Source organism: Hippocampus zosterae, chromosome 18 (genome assembly GCF_025434085.1).
Source record: "Hippocampus zosterae strain Florida chromosome 18, ASM2543408v3, whole genome shotgun sequence".
NCBI lineage: Eukaryota > Metazoa > Chordata > Actinopteri > Syngnathiformes > Syngnathidae > Hippocampus > Hippocampus zosterae.
The window spans coordinates 12,013,518-12,033,009 of record NC_067468.1 but is presented as its reverse complement, the minus strand read 5'-3'; the positions used below and the strand labels follow the sequence as shown (position 1 = coordinate 12,033,009).

The 19,492-nt window shown below is 47.0% G+C and overlaps 1 protein-coding gene across 4 annotated transcripts in view; it reads left to right on the top strand.

Moving 5' to 3' along the window:
* LOC127591374 (netrin receptor UNC5D-like) overlaps nucleotides 1-14,496 on the top strand; it is a 96,402-nt gene extending 81,906 nt beyond the window's left edge. For 3 of the 4 annotated variants that reach the window (XM_052051476.1, XM_052051477.1, XM_052051478.1), the window contains 14 exons: nucleotides 3,385-3,562; nucleotides 4,228-4,395; nucleotides 4,469-4,633; nucleotides 5,038-5,070; nucleotides 5,908-6,114; nucleotides 6,415-6,546; nucleotides 6,650-6,859; nucleotides 7,670-7,754; nucleotides 9,163-9,334; nucleotides 11,464-11,694; nucleotides 11,936-12,085; nucleotides 12,336-12,521; nucleotides 12,656-12,828; nucleotides 13,872-14,496. In XM_052051476.1, the coding sequence (XP_051907436.1) occupies nucleotides 3,385-3,562; nucleotides 4,228-4,395; nucleotides 4,469-4,633; nucleotides 5,038-5,070; nucleotides 5,908-6,114; nucleotides 6,415-6,546; nucleotides 6,650-6,859; nucleotides 7,670-7,754; nucleotides 9,163-9,334; nucleotides 11,464-11,694; nucleotides 11,936-12,085; nucleotides 12,336-12,521; nucleotides 12,656-12,828; nucleotides 13,872-14,067 (2,286 nt within the window). In that variant the 3' untranslated portion in view covers nucleotides 14,068-14,496. The remainder of the gene's footprint in view (nucleotides 1-3,384; nucleotides 3,563-4,227; nucleotides 4,396-4,468; nucleotides 4,634-5,037; nucleotides 5,071-5,907; nucleotides 6,115-6,414; nucleotides 6,547-6,649; nucleotides 6,860-7,669; nucleotides 7,755-9,162; nucleotides 9,335-11,463; nucleotides 11,695-11,935; nucleotides 12,086-12,335; nucleotides 12,522-12,655; nucleotides 12,829-13,871) is intronic. The other variant, XM_052051479.1, reaches the window with a different exon arrangement.
* Nucleotides 14,497-19,492: the final 4,996 nt, after the last annotated feature.

Sequence of the window (19,492 nt, the reverse complement as noted above, 5' to 3'; positions counted from 1 at the left end):
GCGACTTGTGCTCCAGCCTCATGCAGACTCTTTGTGTCATTGTCGCGTCGTTGTCAAGCAATAAAAATGAATAAAATATGAGAAGCGTCTGGGGAAGGCATCATTGGAATGGGGACTCTTTCTGAGAGTCTTCTTTGAAGAGGAAGCTTTGTTAGCGTAGCGTAGCGGCATGTTCAACTTAACATAGCACAACATGCTATCACCAGCTCACCCCCCCACCCCCCAAAAAAGCGTTTAAACTTTTACGTGTTGTGTGTGTGTTTTTGAATGTGTTTAGTAATTTGCCAAAGCCCAGCACGTGTTAGTTGCATTTTTTTAGCGTGTTGTTTCTTTGTGTTAAGTGCATTTTCTCCACCTAGTTTGACCTCGTGTTCTATATTCGGAGATTTGTTCGGGACAGTCAGATGATATTTGTATCTTCAAACTTCTCGAGCTTGTGTACAGAAAAAAAAAAAGCTAATAGAAAAAAAAAGAGTGTCCTCTCCTCAGCAAGACTAAAGCAGACGTAAGCTCTTTTTGCTATCAGGCGTGCTAAGCTTATTGCTGCTATCACAGCAAGGCAGCAGATAACATGGACGCCTCTTCTTTTCATTAACATCACACAGCAACCATAAGGCCGCTGTAACGTTCAGTGTGGCTTCAAGACGGATAAGCTCAATTTATGTATATATATATAATTTTTTTAAAGGTTGTTTTTTTTTTTTCAATTATGACGACACAACAGGATTTCAATGCTTACAGCTCCCTCTTGAGTAGCTATGTGACCTCAATTGCTAAAAGCGAAAATCTTTTCAAACTTGGACACGAGCTATTTCCTGCTGCTGCTGGGATTTGACTTTATGGATTATTTACTTGCACTCTGCTCTTTGTCTCACGCATCAGTGCGTCAACATACCGATGACCACAATGCGTCAGTGCGGTGCTAACATGCTGCCATGCTACTATTCGCTACTAGGCTATCATCAATCATTCAGCGCGCACACACACAAGGAAGTTCACACACATGCTAGGGTCGTGATACAAAATAACACATACTAGCACACCAACACATGTTACATGCTTGCACGAATTAGTACGTGTACCACATATAATCACATGCAAATAAATTGTAACACATTAGCATGTTGTAACCCATTTACACTCAGGAATACATTTTAACACGTGCTGACATGTGCTAACACATGCAGCCAAATTAATAGATAACACATGGTAACACATTAGCCCATGCTATCACAAGTTAAAAAATTATTGCGCATGTAAATTACCACATATTAACATATGCTAAACACATTCAAGCATATTCTCACCAAAGACATGTTGGTGTACAGAGCATTGCCGAACATATACTCACAGATTAAGACATAACATTCTAAGAAATATTTGCTCACAGCCACAATCTCAGCTTGTGCCATGATTTCGCGAGAAACATCTGACATTTCCCATTTCCTTTCAGTATTACAAGTGAGAAAAGTAATAGCATGCCTATTACCGAAAAAAAGAGGCACATTTTGTCTTTTAGTTGCATTTGAGTACTCTGAGCATTATTGCCATTAGTTCCCATCTAAAAGCGAGCCTTTTTACAGTCGAAAAAGTCAGACATATTCGCAGCAATAAATAATGAATGAGAAAAGTAATAGCACACCCGCACTGAAAACATGCACGTTTTGTCCTTTGGTTGCATTTGAGTCCCCTGAGCATAATTGCCGATATTAACTGCCGATATTCCCCACCGATTACAAAGCAAAGCAAAGCTTTGTAATCGGTGAGCTTTAGTCCCGTGGTTTTTCTCTCTCTGCGGCAAAAGCGGTTGACCTTCGTCTCCGTGGCAACGCTCAGCATAATGTTCTCATGTCTCATGCTTTTGTCTTTTTTTCTTTTTTTTTTTTTTTAAATTGTAACAGCCTGAGACTTTTCAACGGGGGGTAGAAAGCCGCCGTCGACGTAATTGTGTGGGTCGAAGAATAATCCAATAGCACACGCTTGGCGGCACAGATCTTGATTACAACGCCAGGCGGGGAAGTCAGCAGAGACAAAAGTGGCGGACGAATTCGGTGGAGCGGGCGACGCGGCCCACCAGCGGGGGCGCTAAATTACCGACACGTAGAGTGGTTTAAAAAAAAAAAAGTTAAATCAAAACAGCTCTCATGATGACATGACTCCTGATTTATTGATATCCCTGTGTGTTCTCTTATTTTCCGCCTTTCAACTGGGGGTGTCTTAGAAAGAGCAAAGCAATCACGGAGTTTATTGGCTGCTGCGCTAATCCCTCAGCGACTGGACGTCAAACACAGCGCACAGAGTGCTCGGTCGCACACCGACACACACGCGCCTGGTGTACAAACACGCGGTGTTCCCAGCGGGACCGAGTTTTTAATCCTCAAATAGAGCGGCGTGAATCGGAGAGCGCTCACCGCGGATGAAAAGCTCCTGACGTTAATGTCAATTTACAGCAGCGCTCAAGCGCAGAGACCAGCATCCAGCGGCGTGTCCTTCATCAAGGCTTGAGCACGCCATAGAAAAAGTGGCAAAGGAATCGCCATTTTTAAGGGTTTTCTCAAAGGACAAAATTGACCAGATTTGGCAGAAATGTTCAGCCTGGTGAAAATCTATAGTTGGCGTTGTGTGTGTGTAAAGCCGAAAAATTGTCAATGTGGTTCCTTTCTGGAACATTGTGAAACGTCAACCCTCGAAGGCATTTGCACGTAGCAACATGAAATTTAGGAGACATGGCATGGTGCACCCACAAAAAAGTCTCAAAAAGCCAAGCCTGAAAAGACGAAGGCAGCCATTTTTAGTGAAAAATATCCATTTTAGGTCCACTTTGTACATTTCCAGCAGTCCCTCAAAGACGCTTTTCTCCTGGAGTTTTTGTCCAATCTCTAGCATAGCATCAAAACGTTAATAACTCGCTAAAAAATATATATATATAAGTGTGTGAAGTATTCATTCATTCATCTTCCAAGCCGCTAGATCCTCACGAGGGTCGCGGGGGGTGCTGGAGCCTATCCCAGCTGTCTTCGGGCAGTAGGCGGGGGACACCCCGAATCGGTTGCCAGCCAATCGCAGGGCACACAGAAACAAACAACCATTCGCACTCACACTCACACCTAGGGACAATTTAGAGTGTTCAATCAGCCTGCCACGCATGTTTTTGGAATGTGGGAGGAAACCGGAGCACCCGGAGAAAACCCACCCAGGCCCGGTGAGAACATGCAAACTCCACACAGGGAGGCCGGAGCTGGAATCGAACCCGGTACCTCTGCACTGTGAAGCCGACATGCTAACCACTGGTCTACCGGGCCGCGTGTGTGAAGTATTACAGCAAAATGTTCTCTTCCTCTCCGCTCTCTTTTAAACGCAAATCTCTGCTCTTGTTGTCTTCAGGTGGAATGGCTGAAAAACGACGAGCTTTTGAGCACCGGCGGCGGCGTGACAGACCCCAAAGGCGACCACCGTCTGGTCATCCCTCAGGCGCAACTCTCCGATTCAGGAAACTACACCTGTGTCGCCAGCAACATCGTGGCCAAGCGCCGCAGCTCCACAGCTGCCGTCGTCGTCTTTGGTGAGCGAATAAAACCCTGCTCTTTTTTTTTCTTTTTCTTTTTTTTTTTTAAAGATTTGGTTGCAAGTAATTTGTGTTTTATTGCTTTTCCGTGTGATTTAGTCGCTAGAGACAGGCCGTGGAGCCACTGCAGGAATTAATCAGGTTCTATTTTTTTATTTTATTTATTTATTTTTGCAAAGGCCCCCCCCCCCCCCCCCCCATCAATCAGTCATTTCCATAATGTTCATGATGGCCCCGACGACTCGTTTTTCCCGTCGGATGACAGCCAATGAGCTGACGCGTCACTTTGGCGGCCGCAAATCACGGACAAACGTGACAGTCGCCACCGTTCATCATCGTCGTCGTCTTCCCGATGAACCCCCCCGGGGGACACTGAGATGGGATTTATACTGCAGCTCTTTTCCAATTTAGTGCTTATATCATTTTTTTATACTTCTTTCTGTGTGTATATGGACTGAACAACTACCACGCACCAGTCGAAGTAAACAAACGTTAATCCTAAACTAATCATTTATCTTCGTCTGGATCGACTTCCCTCGATGTTTTTTTTTTTTTAAGAAGCAGCTAAATATACACGATATATAATATCTACATACCGTACTCCAACGTCGCCGGATTTACTTCTCCCGTGATCCCGTTTTATTGACTTCCTCGTCTTCTAGTGAATGGCGGCTGGTCGTTATGGAGCGACTGGTCACCCTGCAACGTGCGTTGCGGTCGCGGCGTCCACAAGCGCACGCGCACGTGCACCAACCCGGCGCCGCTCAACGGCGGCTCCTTCTGCGACGGCGTCTCGGTGCAGAAGAGCGCCTGCAATTCGCCGTGTCCCGGTAAGCGGCCCGCGACGCGACGTCAACGCCGACGCGGCACGCTCACGCCGTTTTGGTTGTGATTACCTGCCAGTGGACGGCGGCTGGGGCGCGTGGACCGAATGGTCGACGTGCGGTGGCAACTGCGAGAGGAGGCGGAGCCGCGAGTGCACGGCGCCCGAACCCAAGCACGGCGGGCGGCTGTGCGACGGCGTGACGCTGGCTACTGACAACTGCACAGGAGGCCTCTGCACACAAAGTGAGAAATAGCATTTCATGTATCTAAACAACTGCGAGAACACTCATCGTAGCAGCTGCGATTGTCCGCAGCATTTTATGGGACCACTAGCTGGTTCGCCGCCCTCCGGGCCTTCGGCCCACAAAAGTGTTGTTGCTTGGTTCAACTTTTTGTTCAGAGATGTTTAGCTCTACTAAATAACTAACAATGTCATTGCAATGCTTGTGGGTAGACAACATTTTTTCGCTAAGATGCCCGCGCGATCGTAGTGAGCCACTGCCTGAGCGGCGCAGTGGCGGCGCGGTGAAGTAGGTACGTTTTGAAAAGGGACAAACGGAAGGACAGACCGCGTGCGGGACGACGCGCAATATATATATATATATATATATAATATACACGGTGGTTGACGTTTGTGTGTTTTTCAGATGGGAAATTGCTGCGTGATGCCAAACCGCAAGGTGAGCTTTTGTATATACGTGTATATTTTCTTCATGGTACTTGAGTAGTTTCTTGGACTCATTTCTTAGCCCCGACCCCAAACAAGACCCGCTAGTGGGGTCGTCACCTTGTACTCATTAGTTTCATAGTATGTATTTCTGAGAGCGGCTTGGAGAGACCAAAAGACGCACCTGACAATTGAGTTCCAAAAAAATACAAGTCCACAGGACAAATAACTCCCTAAAAAAATGAAAATCCCGGAGCTAGAGGTCGATATGCAAGTTGAATTTGAATGTCGCATGAAGTTTTGAGGTGGTGTCTGCTGAACTATTTCCAAGGACTGCAAATACAGGGAACTAAAAGTTCCTGATGCCGTGGAGGGAAATTGATTGTCATTTTGGAGGACCCGTCTTCATTTTATTGTAGTTTTGGGAAATACAAGCTTCAAGAACAAAAAGTTCCACCGAGCTTAGGCGTTTTTGTTGTGACTTCTACTCACTTTGTTTGTCCCAAACTTTTCAAGCCCTCAATTAACCTGCCAGTGGGAACATGATAATGAGAGTTCTTAATTTTTTTTTTTCACCCCCATTTTGCGCGCCATCCTGCTGAGAGGATTTCTCCCAATGTCCCTTATCTTCATGTAACAAGCCAGCAGCCCATTGCGATCGCTCAGTGCTTGGTCTTCGGTCCTCGTTTCTGCTTGGGACAAGATACAATTTTCTTCATGTACATTTCATACAATAAACAATGATTATGCCCAAAGCCTTAGCGCAGAACTTAGTCCAGGAACCTCAATGAAGCTCTTGAGGGTGTTACCGGTTGGACTTGTGAGTGAAAGTTGCCGTTGCGTTTTTGAGGTGTGGTGGAGAGCGGCGTCGATGGCATCGGCGGGGGCGACGTGGCGCTCTACTCCGGCCTGGTGGCCGGCGCGGCGACGGTGGCGCTGCTGATAGTGGGCGTCACCATGTACCGCCGCAGCCGCAGCGACTACGGCGTGGACGTCATCGATTCGTCCGCCCTCGCCGGGGGTTTCCAGTCCTTCAACTTCAAGACATCGCGACAAGGTGACACCGCCGATAAATAAACATCTACTCTATGTATGCATATACATTATATTATAATTTACATTCCAATTAACATGAAGAATGAAGCGATTCAAAGTATTACCGTGCGCGCGTGTGTGTGTATGATTCGTCTGAATAATTCATGGATGCTTTTTAAATATGTTATTTTTTTTATGCGCGTGATGCTTAATGTGAATTTGTTTTAAAGGTTGGCATTACAGGTCACGTTTGACCTGTAATACCTGTAATGACCAGCGAGGTGCTGTTCCCCCCTCACCTGACTGAATTATTTTCCGCCAGGCAACCCTCTGCTGATCCGCTCGTCGCTGCAGCCCGACCTGAGCGTGTCCCGCACGTACACCAGCCCCATGTGCTTCCACGACGCCATGGACAAGGAGCTCCTGGACCCCCTGCCCGATCTCAAGGTCAAAGGTCAGCCTCTCTCTTTTAGCTACAGATATACCAAAAGAGGTTTTGAGGGATGAGTACTCCGTTTACTCGTACTCATTTAACCGACGATGTCCCCCACGCGTAGGGATCACGGAGGGTTCAGACTTCCACCCGCAGACATTTCCGAGGGGCCTGTCACCGGACTACCGGGGCGCCGTGGTGGGCGCCACGTTGGGCCGAGGAGAGAGGAACCTTCTCGGTCCGCAGGGGGTGCCGGCACCTGTCGTCAGGCCGCGGCACAAAGCCACGGCTGTGTTGGGTCACGCAGGAGGACGCCTGGTGGTGCCAAACACGGGTGCACACACTTTATTTCCTCTTCCTTCCGTCCTTGCTCCCTTTTGTCTTTTCTTCTTGTTTTCCTTTTTTCAACTTTATTTCCCTTGACTTTCCCCATTTGTTTCTGTCATCTGATTCCATCCACCTTTTTTTGGCTCCACCTCTCTGTTCCTTCTTTAGGCCGCCACCCAAAAAAAAAAAAAATCACCCTTGGCGAGCAGGGTGGGCGGGTGCGTTTCGACAACGTTTGACCTTGTCGTTATTGGCCCAAAGCTAGAATGAGAAAATGTCATCCATCCGGCGAAGAACATTCATTTTTCATTCACTCCACAGATGAAGGCCGACAGTTTTGGCCTTCACGCAATCACCTCAGTCAGCCTCCGCCATTCCGAAAAGCACACAAACACCTTGAACGCCGGGAACATGCAGCAATCCGCGACAAGAAGTCATTCAAAACGTTAAAGGTCATACTTTTATAGCAATCGAAAAAAAATTGAGCAGGAGGAAAAAAAATTGGAAATTCATCTGGAGTAGAACTGATTTCAAAAGCATGTCATTTAATACAAGTTAAAAGGTGATATAAATCTGAAGGTTCTCGCATGAATACCACACACACTTACTGCTAGCTGAGGAGCTTCCGGCTTTTTCACCCTTTCAGGGACAGCGGTTACTACACTTGACAGCTAATCAGGTTATCAGGTTATCGTTATTTGTGCACGAAAGGGTTAATGAAGGGTTCCGACATACAGTCAGCCTGCATTGTTTGCTTCCTATACGTGTTCCTGATCACGTAGCGCAGGTGTGCTAATGACAACAACGTTGTGCACAGGCGTGAGTCTGCTGGTACCCGCCGGGGGGATCGCTCAGGATACCACGTGGGAGACAACGGTTATCGTCAACCAGGAGGACGGCAGGTGAGCAAACTGTTAGTCGTTGGTTGTTTAGTCGCTGAGGGAGGCGCTTAGTTGTGAGCGACCGAGTCAGTCAGTCGGTTTGTCTATTCAAGGTCATCTTTATTGTCGGTTGTTGGTTAATAGGTTAGTCAGTTATCTAATTGTTTGGTTAGTTAGCTGGTTAGCATTTAAGTTGCCAGATTGTTAGTAAGGCTAACTGCTAACTGTAGGGTGGCTAGTTAGTTCGTTCTCAGTCAGTTAGTCAGCTGGAAGTTCTTTTAGTTATCTTGTCAGTCGGTCGGTTGGTCAGTGAGTTAAGTATAGGCTGTCAGCCAGGTAGTTTATCTAGTTTATTAGCTAGTCAGCTTGTCTCTTGACTTGCTAGTTTGCTAGTCAGTTATTTCGTCAGTCGGGTACTTGGTTGGTTAGCTAGCTGCGCATAGTCTGTGGTTAGTTGGTTGGTCGAGCAGTTGGTTCTAGTTAATTCCACATCGAGACCAAGTGTCGTCTCGGGCTTGTTTGTCGTTAACCCACAGATGTCACCGGACTACCGGGGCGCCGTGGTCAGGCAGTTAGTAGAGTGGCTAGTTAGTTTGTTGTCGTTCAGTTAGTCAGCTGGAAGTTCTTTTATCTTGTCAGTCGGTCGGTTGGTCAGTGAGTTAATAATTTAAAAGTTGGTTAGTTGGTAGTATAGGCTGTCAGCCAGGTAGTTTATCTAGTTTATCAGCTAGTCAGCTTGTCTCTTGACTTGCTAGTTTGCTAGTCAGTTATTTCGTCAGTCGGGTAGTTGGTTGGTTAGCTAGCTGCGCATAGTCTGTGGTTAGTTGGTTGGTCGAGCAGTTGGTTCTAGTTAATTCCACATCGAGACCAAGTGTCGACTCGGGCTTGTTTGAAGTTTGTCGTTAACCCACAGATGACTGTAAGCACCTCTGACTTCAGCCACTGCCGAGCCTCGGCTCTCCGCTCGTCTGTGCTAGTTGCGCGCTGCGCAGCACTGTGCAGCGGTGCGATAAGACGCATGCAGTGTGCCGCTTAAGGAAGCTGCCGGAGTTACAGCGCCGAGCTGTCAATCAACCGCTATCAGCCCAAAGGCGGGGAAAGTCCGGCAGGACGGAGAAATCGGATTTCCTTTCTTTTCTTGTTGCTGACTTCCCGGCTCACTTTCACATGCGAGAGGAGCTTCTTATATTTTCATCGCATGGCGCCTGCTGTCATGTGACACGCCCGTACTGACTCGAAACCGATCCGTTCGTTAGCCTGATGACTATTGATATTCCGATGTCTTCAGTGGTCAACACTGTTGATGGTCTCTGTGTCAGAGTAAGACTTGGAAGGTAAGAAGGTCCGCAGAAAACGCACAAAAAAAAGTATTGGATGTGAAATTTGTGTGATGTCACTCGGGTTGATTAGTCAGTGTTCCAACTCACAGCTCGGCGTTGGGCGAAGGATCGGAGATCTTCCTGAGTCCCGCCGTCACGTACGGCCCGCCGGGGCTGGAGCTGTCGTGCCCCGTGGTGCTGACCATGGCACACTGCTGTGAGGCGGCCGCCGACCACTGGATCACACGGCTCAAGAGGCAGACGCAGGACCGCAAATGGGAGGTCAGTCATCCCGAACGACACCCTTCCATCACAATTCCCTCCATTTCAAATCAGGGCGTCGCGATCCAACCATATCGGCCGATACATCCGAGTTCATCAAGCATTTTTCAGATGATCGGCATCGGGTGAAAAAGATTGCTTTTTTGTTTTTTTTAACAAATGAAACAATATGACTTTTTATAGGTCACAAAGAGACAAAATAATCCCGAGGGCCAACGATATATTGCCAAATGTAACAGCAATAGCTTTGTTTTTTATCGCACTACATAACATTTTGGAGTTTGTGTGATGGAGTGTGAAAGATGAGAGGCAGACATAAAAGTCGCACACAAAAAAAAATGCTTGTCGTTTATTCAAGCTGCAGATTCTTAAGGCCTTTTTGTATGGGAACTATTTGTTCATAAATGAACCACGGAAGGAGACCGCGAGAGGGATGAATTGATTGACAAAGGAAAAGATGAGCGTCGGCGGCGAGTTGGCATGCAAGAAAATGACTTTCCCACTCACCGTGTCTTCACATTTTGAAGACTTTTGAAAGATTGAGTTGATACATTTCTATGCCAGTTAAGGCCTCATTTATGGATTCGATGCCTTTATGGAACCACAAGAACTCTGTTCATTTGAAACGCTGCTCCACTCCACATGTCATCATAGCGGGTACTTAAAATCAAGTGACTCTGATTCAAAATAAAAATGTGATGGAGACATTTTTTGACCCCCAACACCTTCCACCTCGGCCCCCTTCTAATGCACACACTCCATCTCAACCCCCCTACACCCCCCCCCCCCCCATCTCGACACCTTCTATCTTGACATCCTCCACCTCGACACTTTCCATCTCGACACCTTCTATTCATCTGTATGGCGAGCGGATCCACGGCGCTCTTTTTAATGGTGTAGTGACCTCCTCAAAAGGCAGCGGAGACCTCATGCGGGGAGGGAGGACGGAGGAGGGGTTGTGGGGGAGGGGGGGGCGCCTTTGAGGCGGAATGACACATCCACACACGCACAAAAGGCGTCTATCAAAACAACGAAAAAGTGCGGGTGTTGTGCCTCTGACTGCTGTGAGATAACGAGAAAGATTTCTGATGTAACCCCCCCAAAAAAATTTCTCTGAATTAGCGATTCGAACACTACTGGAGGTCGCCGTTGCCCATTAAAGCGCCATGAGATCGTCGAGTCCCCTGCTGCAAATTTCATTCGCTAACTCGAAGACCCCTTGCTGACTAAAATATGTAGATTTATCATTAGGGTACATGATAGGAATGCATCTGAAAGCTTCTTTTTCCAACAGAATGATGGATTTAAAAAAAAATTTTTGGGATAGGGTTATTTCTTTCTCTCTATTGGGCAGTATGGCCTTGATCGGGAATATCTGTTGAAAAGTGCGATCGCATTAACTCATTCAGTACCAGCCAATTCTGGAACAAGTCTGAAAAGACGTTTAAAGACGTCTTTGGGGGTGAATGAGTTAATCATATTTTTTTTCCCCCTAATTGGATTATTTCCTATTCGACTGCTCATTACAACTGTATCGTGCAAAGTGTCGGTTATCGTGAGTAACTTGAAAGGACTGTCCTTTCTTTACATTGTGTTAATGTCTATCGTGAAAAGCGTCGCTAGTCACGAATTGCCGTGGAGGTGAGCGACACGTACGTGCATCTTTTGCTTTTCTGCTCGGTAGATTATTTCGAGTCGTCTCACTGGCGGGGGAGGGAGTGCGCGCTTGTATTCACTCGCATAAATTGTGGGCACGCATGCATGAGCAACCGCGTTCAACTTTTCTTTTGTGCCCTTGCGGATTTCTTCGCGTTGTTTATTTTTATTTTATTTTTTTGTGCGGGTTGGCGTTTTAATGAAAAACTGTCAAGAACCACTACATTATGGCTCCGCCGCTTTCAATGCATTGCGACCCAATAAAACCCGAAAGGCTCTAATTTATGCGCAGCTCATCTTTTCCTTATAACATGCCGGTGATAGTCACCCAATTCCGTTTTCATTATCGCTCCCCGTGGGTGGTAATTTGAAGTTATTGTCTTAAAAATCAGAGCGGCGACAGTTTGACACCCGGTGAAAACCCACATGCGGGCTCACCCGGCGGCCTGGATTCTCTGTGTGCTTTCTGACAGGAAGTGATGTGCGTGCAGGAGCCGTGCACTTCCTGTTACTGCCTCTTGGAAGCGCAGCGCTGCCACGTGTTGCTGGAGCGGCCCGGTTGCTACGCCCTGGTGGGCGAGCCGCTACGACCGGACGCCGCTAAGCGCCTGCGACTGTCCGCCTTCGGAAGCCCCGACACCGCCAACCCAAGGGGCTTCATCCTCAGGGTCTACTGTGTGGACGACACGCCGCACGCTTTCCAGGTTGAGTTCTTTTTAGCCAAGGTAGTTGTCATCATGTATCATAAAGCGAGGGGCCAATCATCTATGGCAGTTTTTCGATTTTAACTCTGGATTATTTCGCAATGATCATGAAAAAATCGGTGCAAAGGGAGATCGCCCGCGTCACTGCATCTCTTGAGTTTTCTGACGATTATGTTGACTTTGTCTAAAAGGAGCGAATTGTCGCGACTGTGACATTTGTACCCCCCTCTGCCGCCCTCAGGAGGTGACGGCAGGCGAACGCGTCCGAGGCGGACGCCTGCTGGAGGAGCCGAAAGTGTTGTCATTCCGCGGGAACGCACTCGGCCTGCAGGTGAACATCCAAGACGTCCCGCAGATGCTGTGGAACATCAAGCCTTTCACCACCTGCCAGGTCAATTCTTTGGACTATTTTATTTATTCTGCGGATTATTGCAACTCAAATATCATGGCATACTTTTATTCTCGTCCTCCTTCACCCTCCTCGTGTTTCTTCTTTTCATCCTTCCTCCATCATCTTTTCCTTCCCTTTCTTCTCTAACATCATCTTCTCCTCTGACTCCTCCTCGTTCTCTTCCTCCTTAACGTCCCCGCCCCCTTTACTCCTCTGCCATCCTCCTTCTCCTCTTGCTCCACCTCCGCAGGAGTTCTCCTTCTGCCAGGTGTGGTGGGGCAAACAGCGCGCCCTGCAGTGTGCCTTCTCCCTGGAGCGGATCAGCGCCGCCTCCTCTTCCTCCTTCTTCTCATCTCCTCTCTCGTGTAAGATCAGCGTGCGTCAAGTTCAAGGTGAAGAGCAAATCCTGCAGATCTACACAACAGTGCAGCCCGAGGTGAGACCTTAGATTTGTTTGTTTGTGGTCATGGGGTTTGTGTTTCATCGTAACAAGTTACGGTGAAGTAGGCTCAATATGATTGGACCTCTTAAATTGGTCTTCTCCCCCCTCCCGCACCCCCACCCTGCCAGAACCCAAAGATACCGATCCCGTTCTCTTCCGAGTCTGACTGCTCCATCGCCTCCCGGGCGGGATCACGGGCCTTCAAGATCCCTCTCTCCATTCGCCAGAGAATCAGCGCCACATTTGATGGCGCCAAAGGCAAGGACTGGCGCCTCCTAGCCAAGAAGCTGCACGTGGACAGGTAGGAAATAGACCGTTTAAATTCTGAATGGGGCGGCCCGGTAGTCCAGTGGTTAGCACGTCGGCTTCACAGTGCAGAGGTACCGGGTTCGATTCCAGCTCCGGCCTCCCTGTGTGGAGTTTGCATGTTCTCCCCGGGCCTGCGCGGGGTTTCTCCGGGTGCTCCGGTTTCCTCCCACATTCCAAAAACATGCGTGGCAGGCTGATTGAACACTCTGAATTGTCCCTAGTTGTGAGTGTGAGTGCGAATGGTTGTTCGTTTCTGTGTGCCCTGTGATTGGCTGGCGACCGATTCAGGGTGTCCCCCGCCTACTGCCCGGAGACAGCTGGGATAGGCTCCTGCGACCCTGCCCCCCCGCGACCCTAGTGAGGATCAAGCGGTTAGGGAGATGGATGGATGGATGAAATTCTGAATGGACTCCCACGCGCAGGTAAAAGCAGAATCCCAAAATGCATATTTAGTGCGTGGGATCCAAGCGAACGAGTCGGGACTGATCTGCCATCAGCCACCAAAGCCTCCGGTCGCACCCACGCCGCTGATTTCATTATAGATGCGGAGGCGGGCGGGGAAAGCAGGCGTGACAGCGTTCCGGTTGGCATAGCAGATTCCGATCGGAAAGGGCAGACCGCGGGGAACCTTGACTGCTTTGCTCGTTACCGGCATGAACACTTGATGATTGACGATGACCTCTGAGAAAATCTGGGGGAAAAGAGCGACAGGAATGGAGTGAGACAAAAGGCTCTGGGGTCTCGTGGGTTCGTTAAGCTGATTCACGCAATTATTTCTGCAAATATTTGCAGATCGGTCACTGGGAGGGATAAGGAAGAACACCGGGAGGCGGGGACTAACTGCCCTCATCCAATTATGAGGAAACACTGTCCCCTAGTGGTCGTAACATAAATTGCACTGTTACGCTCCAGGAAGACACAAAGGCAGGACTGTAGTCAAGTCCGCCTTTATTAAGTCCAAATCAATTTTGAGACACAAAAGTCCAAGTCCATTCTGAGTCCACAAAGTTAATAGTTGGCTTCTCACCCCCATAGGAACTTGGGCTACTTCGCCCACCATGAAAGTCCCGCTTCGGTAATCCTGAGCCTGTGGGAGGCGCAGCAACAGGACTCGGCCGACCTGGACTCCCTGGCCAATGCTCTGGAGGAGATCGGCCAGGTGCGTTCGCCCACCGGAAGCGCGGGCAACGATATGGGGGGTTCCCTAAACTCGGCGAGGACTGCAGATTGAAGTCCCAGACAACTGCATGAACGCTGATGAGCAGACACTAGCAGGGACTTCCTGGATAATACGGAAGCTTCTTTCCGACAGGAACAAAGGTCAAGGTGAGGTTTGCGTTGTCGGGAGGGATCGTCCACAACGAGCGTCTATCTTGGAGATATGACTTCTTGTTCCTTTTCGTGTGTGCGCGCCAAACATTTAGTGTGCCGTCATGTTGTCATTTTTTTTGCTTTTTGCGTAGTGTCTTTAACTGTGCGAAAAGTGGAGGTAATAACAAATGCGAAATGTTGGAGCCTTGATGATACAGGTGCCAAAAAAAAAAAAAAGTTAGCATGAGGACAATTTTTTTTTTTTGCGTGACAACCTCAGAAGAGTAGGTACTTCGGACCACAAACTGGTCCACTCGCTCCCAACCGAATAAAGTGGCTTTGTGTCCAACTCTGTCTCGGCCTCTCTTCACTCTGTCCATAATACATTGTCCAAATGCATTTCTTCTAATGTGGACACACAGGCCTTTAAACCTGAAAGATCAGAGGTGAGTATCTCAAAAATTCAGTAGTAGCAAGGTAGCTACAAAGCAACTTTGCTGGGAAAAGCCCAATGGAGGCACAGCCCAAGATGGGTGCAGATGGCTGCCGAACCAAAGACAACCCAAGCAAACAAAGTCACACCGCGACATCCGCGGCGGCAATCAACAAAGCAAGAGGACCAAACAAAGGAACCAACAATCTTGCCTCATCCTGCACGGCCACACAATTGCACACACACGAAACGCCCCCTCAATGATCACAATCAGCAGCCACAGGAGGGTGGAAAACAAATCCGCAGCTCCAACCATCGCGGTCACAAGGCTCCGAGTGACAGGGATAATCTCACACTAACCATGTTGGCTATAACCTAGAAAGTGAAAAGTTAACCTGAGTTAACATTTTGAGTTTACTTTTGCACTGGAGCTGATTGGATGGTGTCCCAAAATGCAGTGACCAATAATTGTATTGTCAACGCAACGCCAACAGAGGGCGCTGTGGGCTTTCTCCCCGTGTGAAAGCCTCGTCTGTTCTGCGCATGCCCACGCACACAGTTTCCACGTGCCCTCCCGAAAAAAAATTACACAGACACTAAACCACCGTCCGATAACTAGCAAAGCATTCTGGGTAAATATTAATCTGCTTCATTAGCTTCACTGGCCAAAGCGTGACCGAGTCGGATGTTTCTAGAAACCCAATGCCGCCCCCCTTAATTAATGACCCCCCAACTCCCCAACTTGGATAGCTGTCCCCCCTCCCCCTTCAGCCTTTCGACAGGAATAAACAGGAAACGTGTGTGTGTGTGTGTTTGTGTGTGTGTGTCTTGGGGGGGGGGGCTAAATACAAGTCATGTGCGCCTCATGAGAACTAAAAGCTACAGAGAAAAAAAGGAAAGCTGCAAACTTGTGTTGCTTTGGAACAACTGGGCCCTAACTTGTTGCCACGGCGACGCTCCCATTCCCAGGCTAATGCATGGAGTTTGTTGGCTAAGTGAGTTTAGTTTGGGGGGGTTTAAATGAGGCTAAGGCTTTCAAATAAAATTAGTTCCAAATTAGGGTTTGAAATAAAGGTCGGTCTTTCAAATTGGGTTTATTGTTTCAAATTATGGTTTCAAGAAAGGCTTAGTGTTTCAGTCAGTTCTATATTAGGGTGTCAAACGGGCATTAATTTTTCAAATAAGCAGTATGGTTTAAAATTTGAAACAAACATTGAAGTTAAACGTTTAGGGTTCCATTGGGTGTTGAAAAGCAAGGTTAAGGTTTCCAATAAGAATTAAGGTTTCAAATTGGGGTCGGGTTTCAATTCAGGTTTCAGGTTTAGCTTTTGAGACAGGGTTGGAGTTCCAAACAAGGATTACTGTATACAATTAGGGCCTGAGTTTCAAATTGGGATTTCAAGCCTGGATTTGAAATCAAGTTTAAAGTTTCAAACAGGTGTGCGGGTTTCAAATTAGGGTCACGGTTTCAAGACAGCGGTAGGGAATCTAAAAATCATTTAAAGAAAGGTTTGAGCCATTGTTATGTTTTGAAATAAAAGTGAGGGTCAGTGTTTCAAATTACGGTTTCAAACCTACGCAGGGGTTTAAAAATGAGAGTTTTCAACAAGGGGTAATGGTTTCAAATGAGTGATTCAAACAGGGGTTCGTGTTTCAAGTCTGTCACGGTTCTAAATTAGGTTTTTTGGGGGGTTAATTAGTACTGTATCAAGAATACAACTAGTCACAAGATGATAACGAGGAGTTGCAATGATGACACTAGCTGGAATGTCTCACTTGTGTCAAATTGATCAACACGCATCAAAACATTCCTCAATTTTTAGTGTGTGTGTGTGTGTGTGTTTGTCTTGTGGGGTTGTGGTATGCTTTGGATTAGCATACTCTTGTGGCTGGCGCGCTCCTTCGTCTGTTGCCGACTGGAATCAGACAGCAAACATCAGCAGTCGTCTGAATTCTTCCAAGACCAAAGTGTTTGGGTTTCTAGTGCCGTCGTCGGGGTCTATTTTTAATCATCTGCTCCCGCTCGTAATTAGCAACATCGGTTGGATCGTTTCGCGCCAATCGCGGTTGAAACTATCGTTCAAACGAGAATCGGAGTTTCTTTTTACAGTGTTGAAAGTTGCATTTCAGAAAGTGTTAAACTTGGTATAGGGTGTCAAAATAAAATTGTTTTATGGATTCAAGACAACATGTAAGTGTCAAATTAAAGTTGTGTGCACAAGTTAGGGTCTCAAACCAAGGTTAGGGTTTCAAGATAAGGATTGAAGCCAGGGTAAAAAAAACAAAATTGTTAGGTTTCAAGACTGGGTGTGTGTTACAAACGAGAGTTAGGCTAATGTCCAACCCATAACCTCCTCCTCACCCTCCTCCTACTCTTCCTTTCACAATACCAGGTCATGTGATTCACAAGACTGATGACATCACCCAGGCTCAGACAAAAGGCCGCATTCCTGTGCAAGGTGCTAATCCTCTGAGTTAACGTTCAACCAGACTCAACAAGCTAAGCAGGGTGGGTACGCGTCCCTTTGCCACCTCCGCCAGTTCAACTGCCGACCGGGGTGCGAGGAGGTGCTGAGTGTGCAACAAGACTTTCCAGAAGCTCCTGCCAGCAGTCTTCCCGGCTTCCAGACCTTCCAAAAATCCTCTGTAAATGCTCCTAAAGCCTCATTGGGTTATGTGACGCAAAGACAAAACGATGCTAACCGCGTTGGAGACAAAATGCTAAACTTGGAAGAAAATACGCATCTTTAAGAGTATAGCTTGTAGATCCTAAATTAGCAAAAGGCTATTTTACTCGCTACCTTATGCTAACGTCATTGGTTGAAATCTCTGTAAAAAATTCACTTCCATTTTAGTTGCAGAGATCTAACTTATTAAAAGGCTAGTTCAGACACTAATCCCGTTGGCTGTAAGATGCTAAAAGTGGAAGAAACCAGTCATGTTTGCAAGTAAATTTAGCAGATCGTAAATTACAACGCTTGGTTTAGTAGCTATCTCGATAGCAACGTGAAGAGGGTATACAGTATGTTAATATTAGCTGTTTAAATTTGGTTTCTTTTCACATTTTTTTCCACTTCATTTTCAAGGTGAACTTGTTGGCCCTCTGTTGTACTCTCGTCCAGATTAGATAAATATGTGAAGGCCGCCGTGCCATCCCTTAACACGTGCTTCAATTGTTAGCTTGGCCAACATTGCTGGATAACATAAGCAACAAAACTTTGCTTTATTAGCACCTGCGAACTTGAAGTTTGTGAATTTTTTTTTGTTTTGCTTCCTTTTGCCTCGAACCTTCCTAAACAGAGCTGGTAAAAACAATACCCGGCGGACGTCATGCAGGAAGGTTTCTCTTCCTTTTATTTTTGTCGGCCTTTTCCGCCGCTGGTCAGCAGGTCAAGCCGTGTATTGCCGCCAACACATGCGAGCAGGGCTGCTACCCAGTAACGCATGCTCACATACACACAGTACACATGCAGACGCACACACACTTATAGATGCAGAATGCAAACACACAAACACACCACACATGCACAGTCAGACACACTCCCCAAACAGTCAGCCACTTGAACGCACAGACACAAACTCACACACCCACGCACATACCACACATGCACATAGATTCATTCACCTAACACTCTCACACACAGTTGTACATACAGGCTTTCCTTGGAAGATTTCACACACATACACACACATACATGTACAGTATAACATAAACACGCACACACAAAGTTTAACACAAACACACACACAAGGGTGGCTAACCCAAGGTCAGTGGTAATCATGTACAGTGCTACTGTTGAATAATTGCATCTTTTCCTTGTGAAGTGTCACAGAGCTCAGGATGAGCTCGCCAACAATCTGCAGCACACTTCCTGTTTTCCAGAATGTCCTCAGTGCTTGACCTTCCGAAGGAGAACACAGGATGTGCTCCCAAGACACACTCACGTACACACGAGTTTTCCTCGACAGATTTTCACTGCACCGCTTCATCTTCTTCTAACCTAGCGCTAACAACTTTCCGCTAATCCTTGCCTCACCACACACGGTCGGTCCTGTGCGCCACACACAAGCCGCTGCATTTCAACTTCGTGAACTAAGTTAAAGTATATGCCAATGGAGGCTATTCAAAATTAGCTTTAAAAAAATGATGTCTCCCACCAGTGGTGTGGTTAGCACATAACACTGTTTTTTAAACCGGCTAACATTTCCCTTTCCCTCCCTGTTGTGTTGAAAGCAATGGTCACTGTCATTTACGTTGATTGCGGGATGCTGTTTTGCAGTTTGACAGCACCCACCCACCCACACAAACACACACACACACACACACACTGTTATGTCTAGGAAAAGTGAATGTGTTTACCTTTCACTAAGAACAGCGCTAAGGCATGACAGCTGTCCTAAAAAAGTGCACATGAAAACCCTATTTTGTAGCCTTTGTAGTGTTGTAGGCGTGATCACAAGCTATCAAAGCAGACATCGTGCAGTTTCATCTTGCCTCGCAACGGCGCACGCAAAATGTATTGAATTGCTTCCTTCACACCACCCCGGGACATCACGTTTATTTGTATTTTCAAATTGACCACGCATGCCACACTTTAATTGCATTTGTCCACATTTCCCGGGAACACACACACACCCTCACACAGTTGATTAAAAAAGTCTACACACCCCTGTTCAAATGTCAGTTTCATGATGTAAAAACCAAGACAAATCATTTCTGATTGTTTTTCCACCCTGATGTGACCTATCACCTGCCCAACTCAACTGAAAAAAAAATCAAAATCTGTATATGCATAAGCATGCTTTGACAAAAGTATTCTTTCAGTGACAAGCGGTACCGTGTTTGCACCAAATATAGATTTCGGAATTCTGGCCAAATAGTTTAACTTTGGTCCTATCAAGCATAACCCTT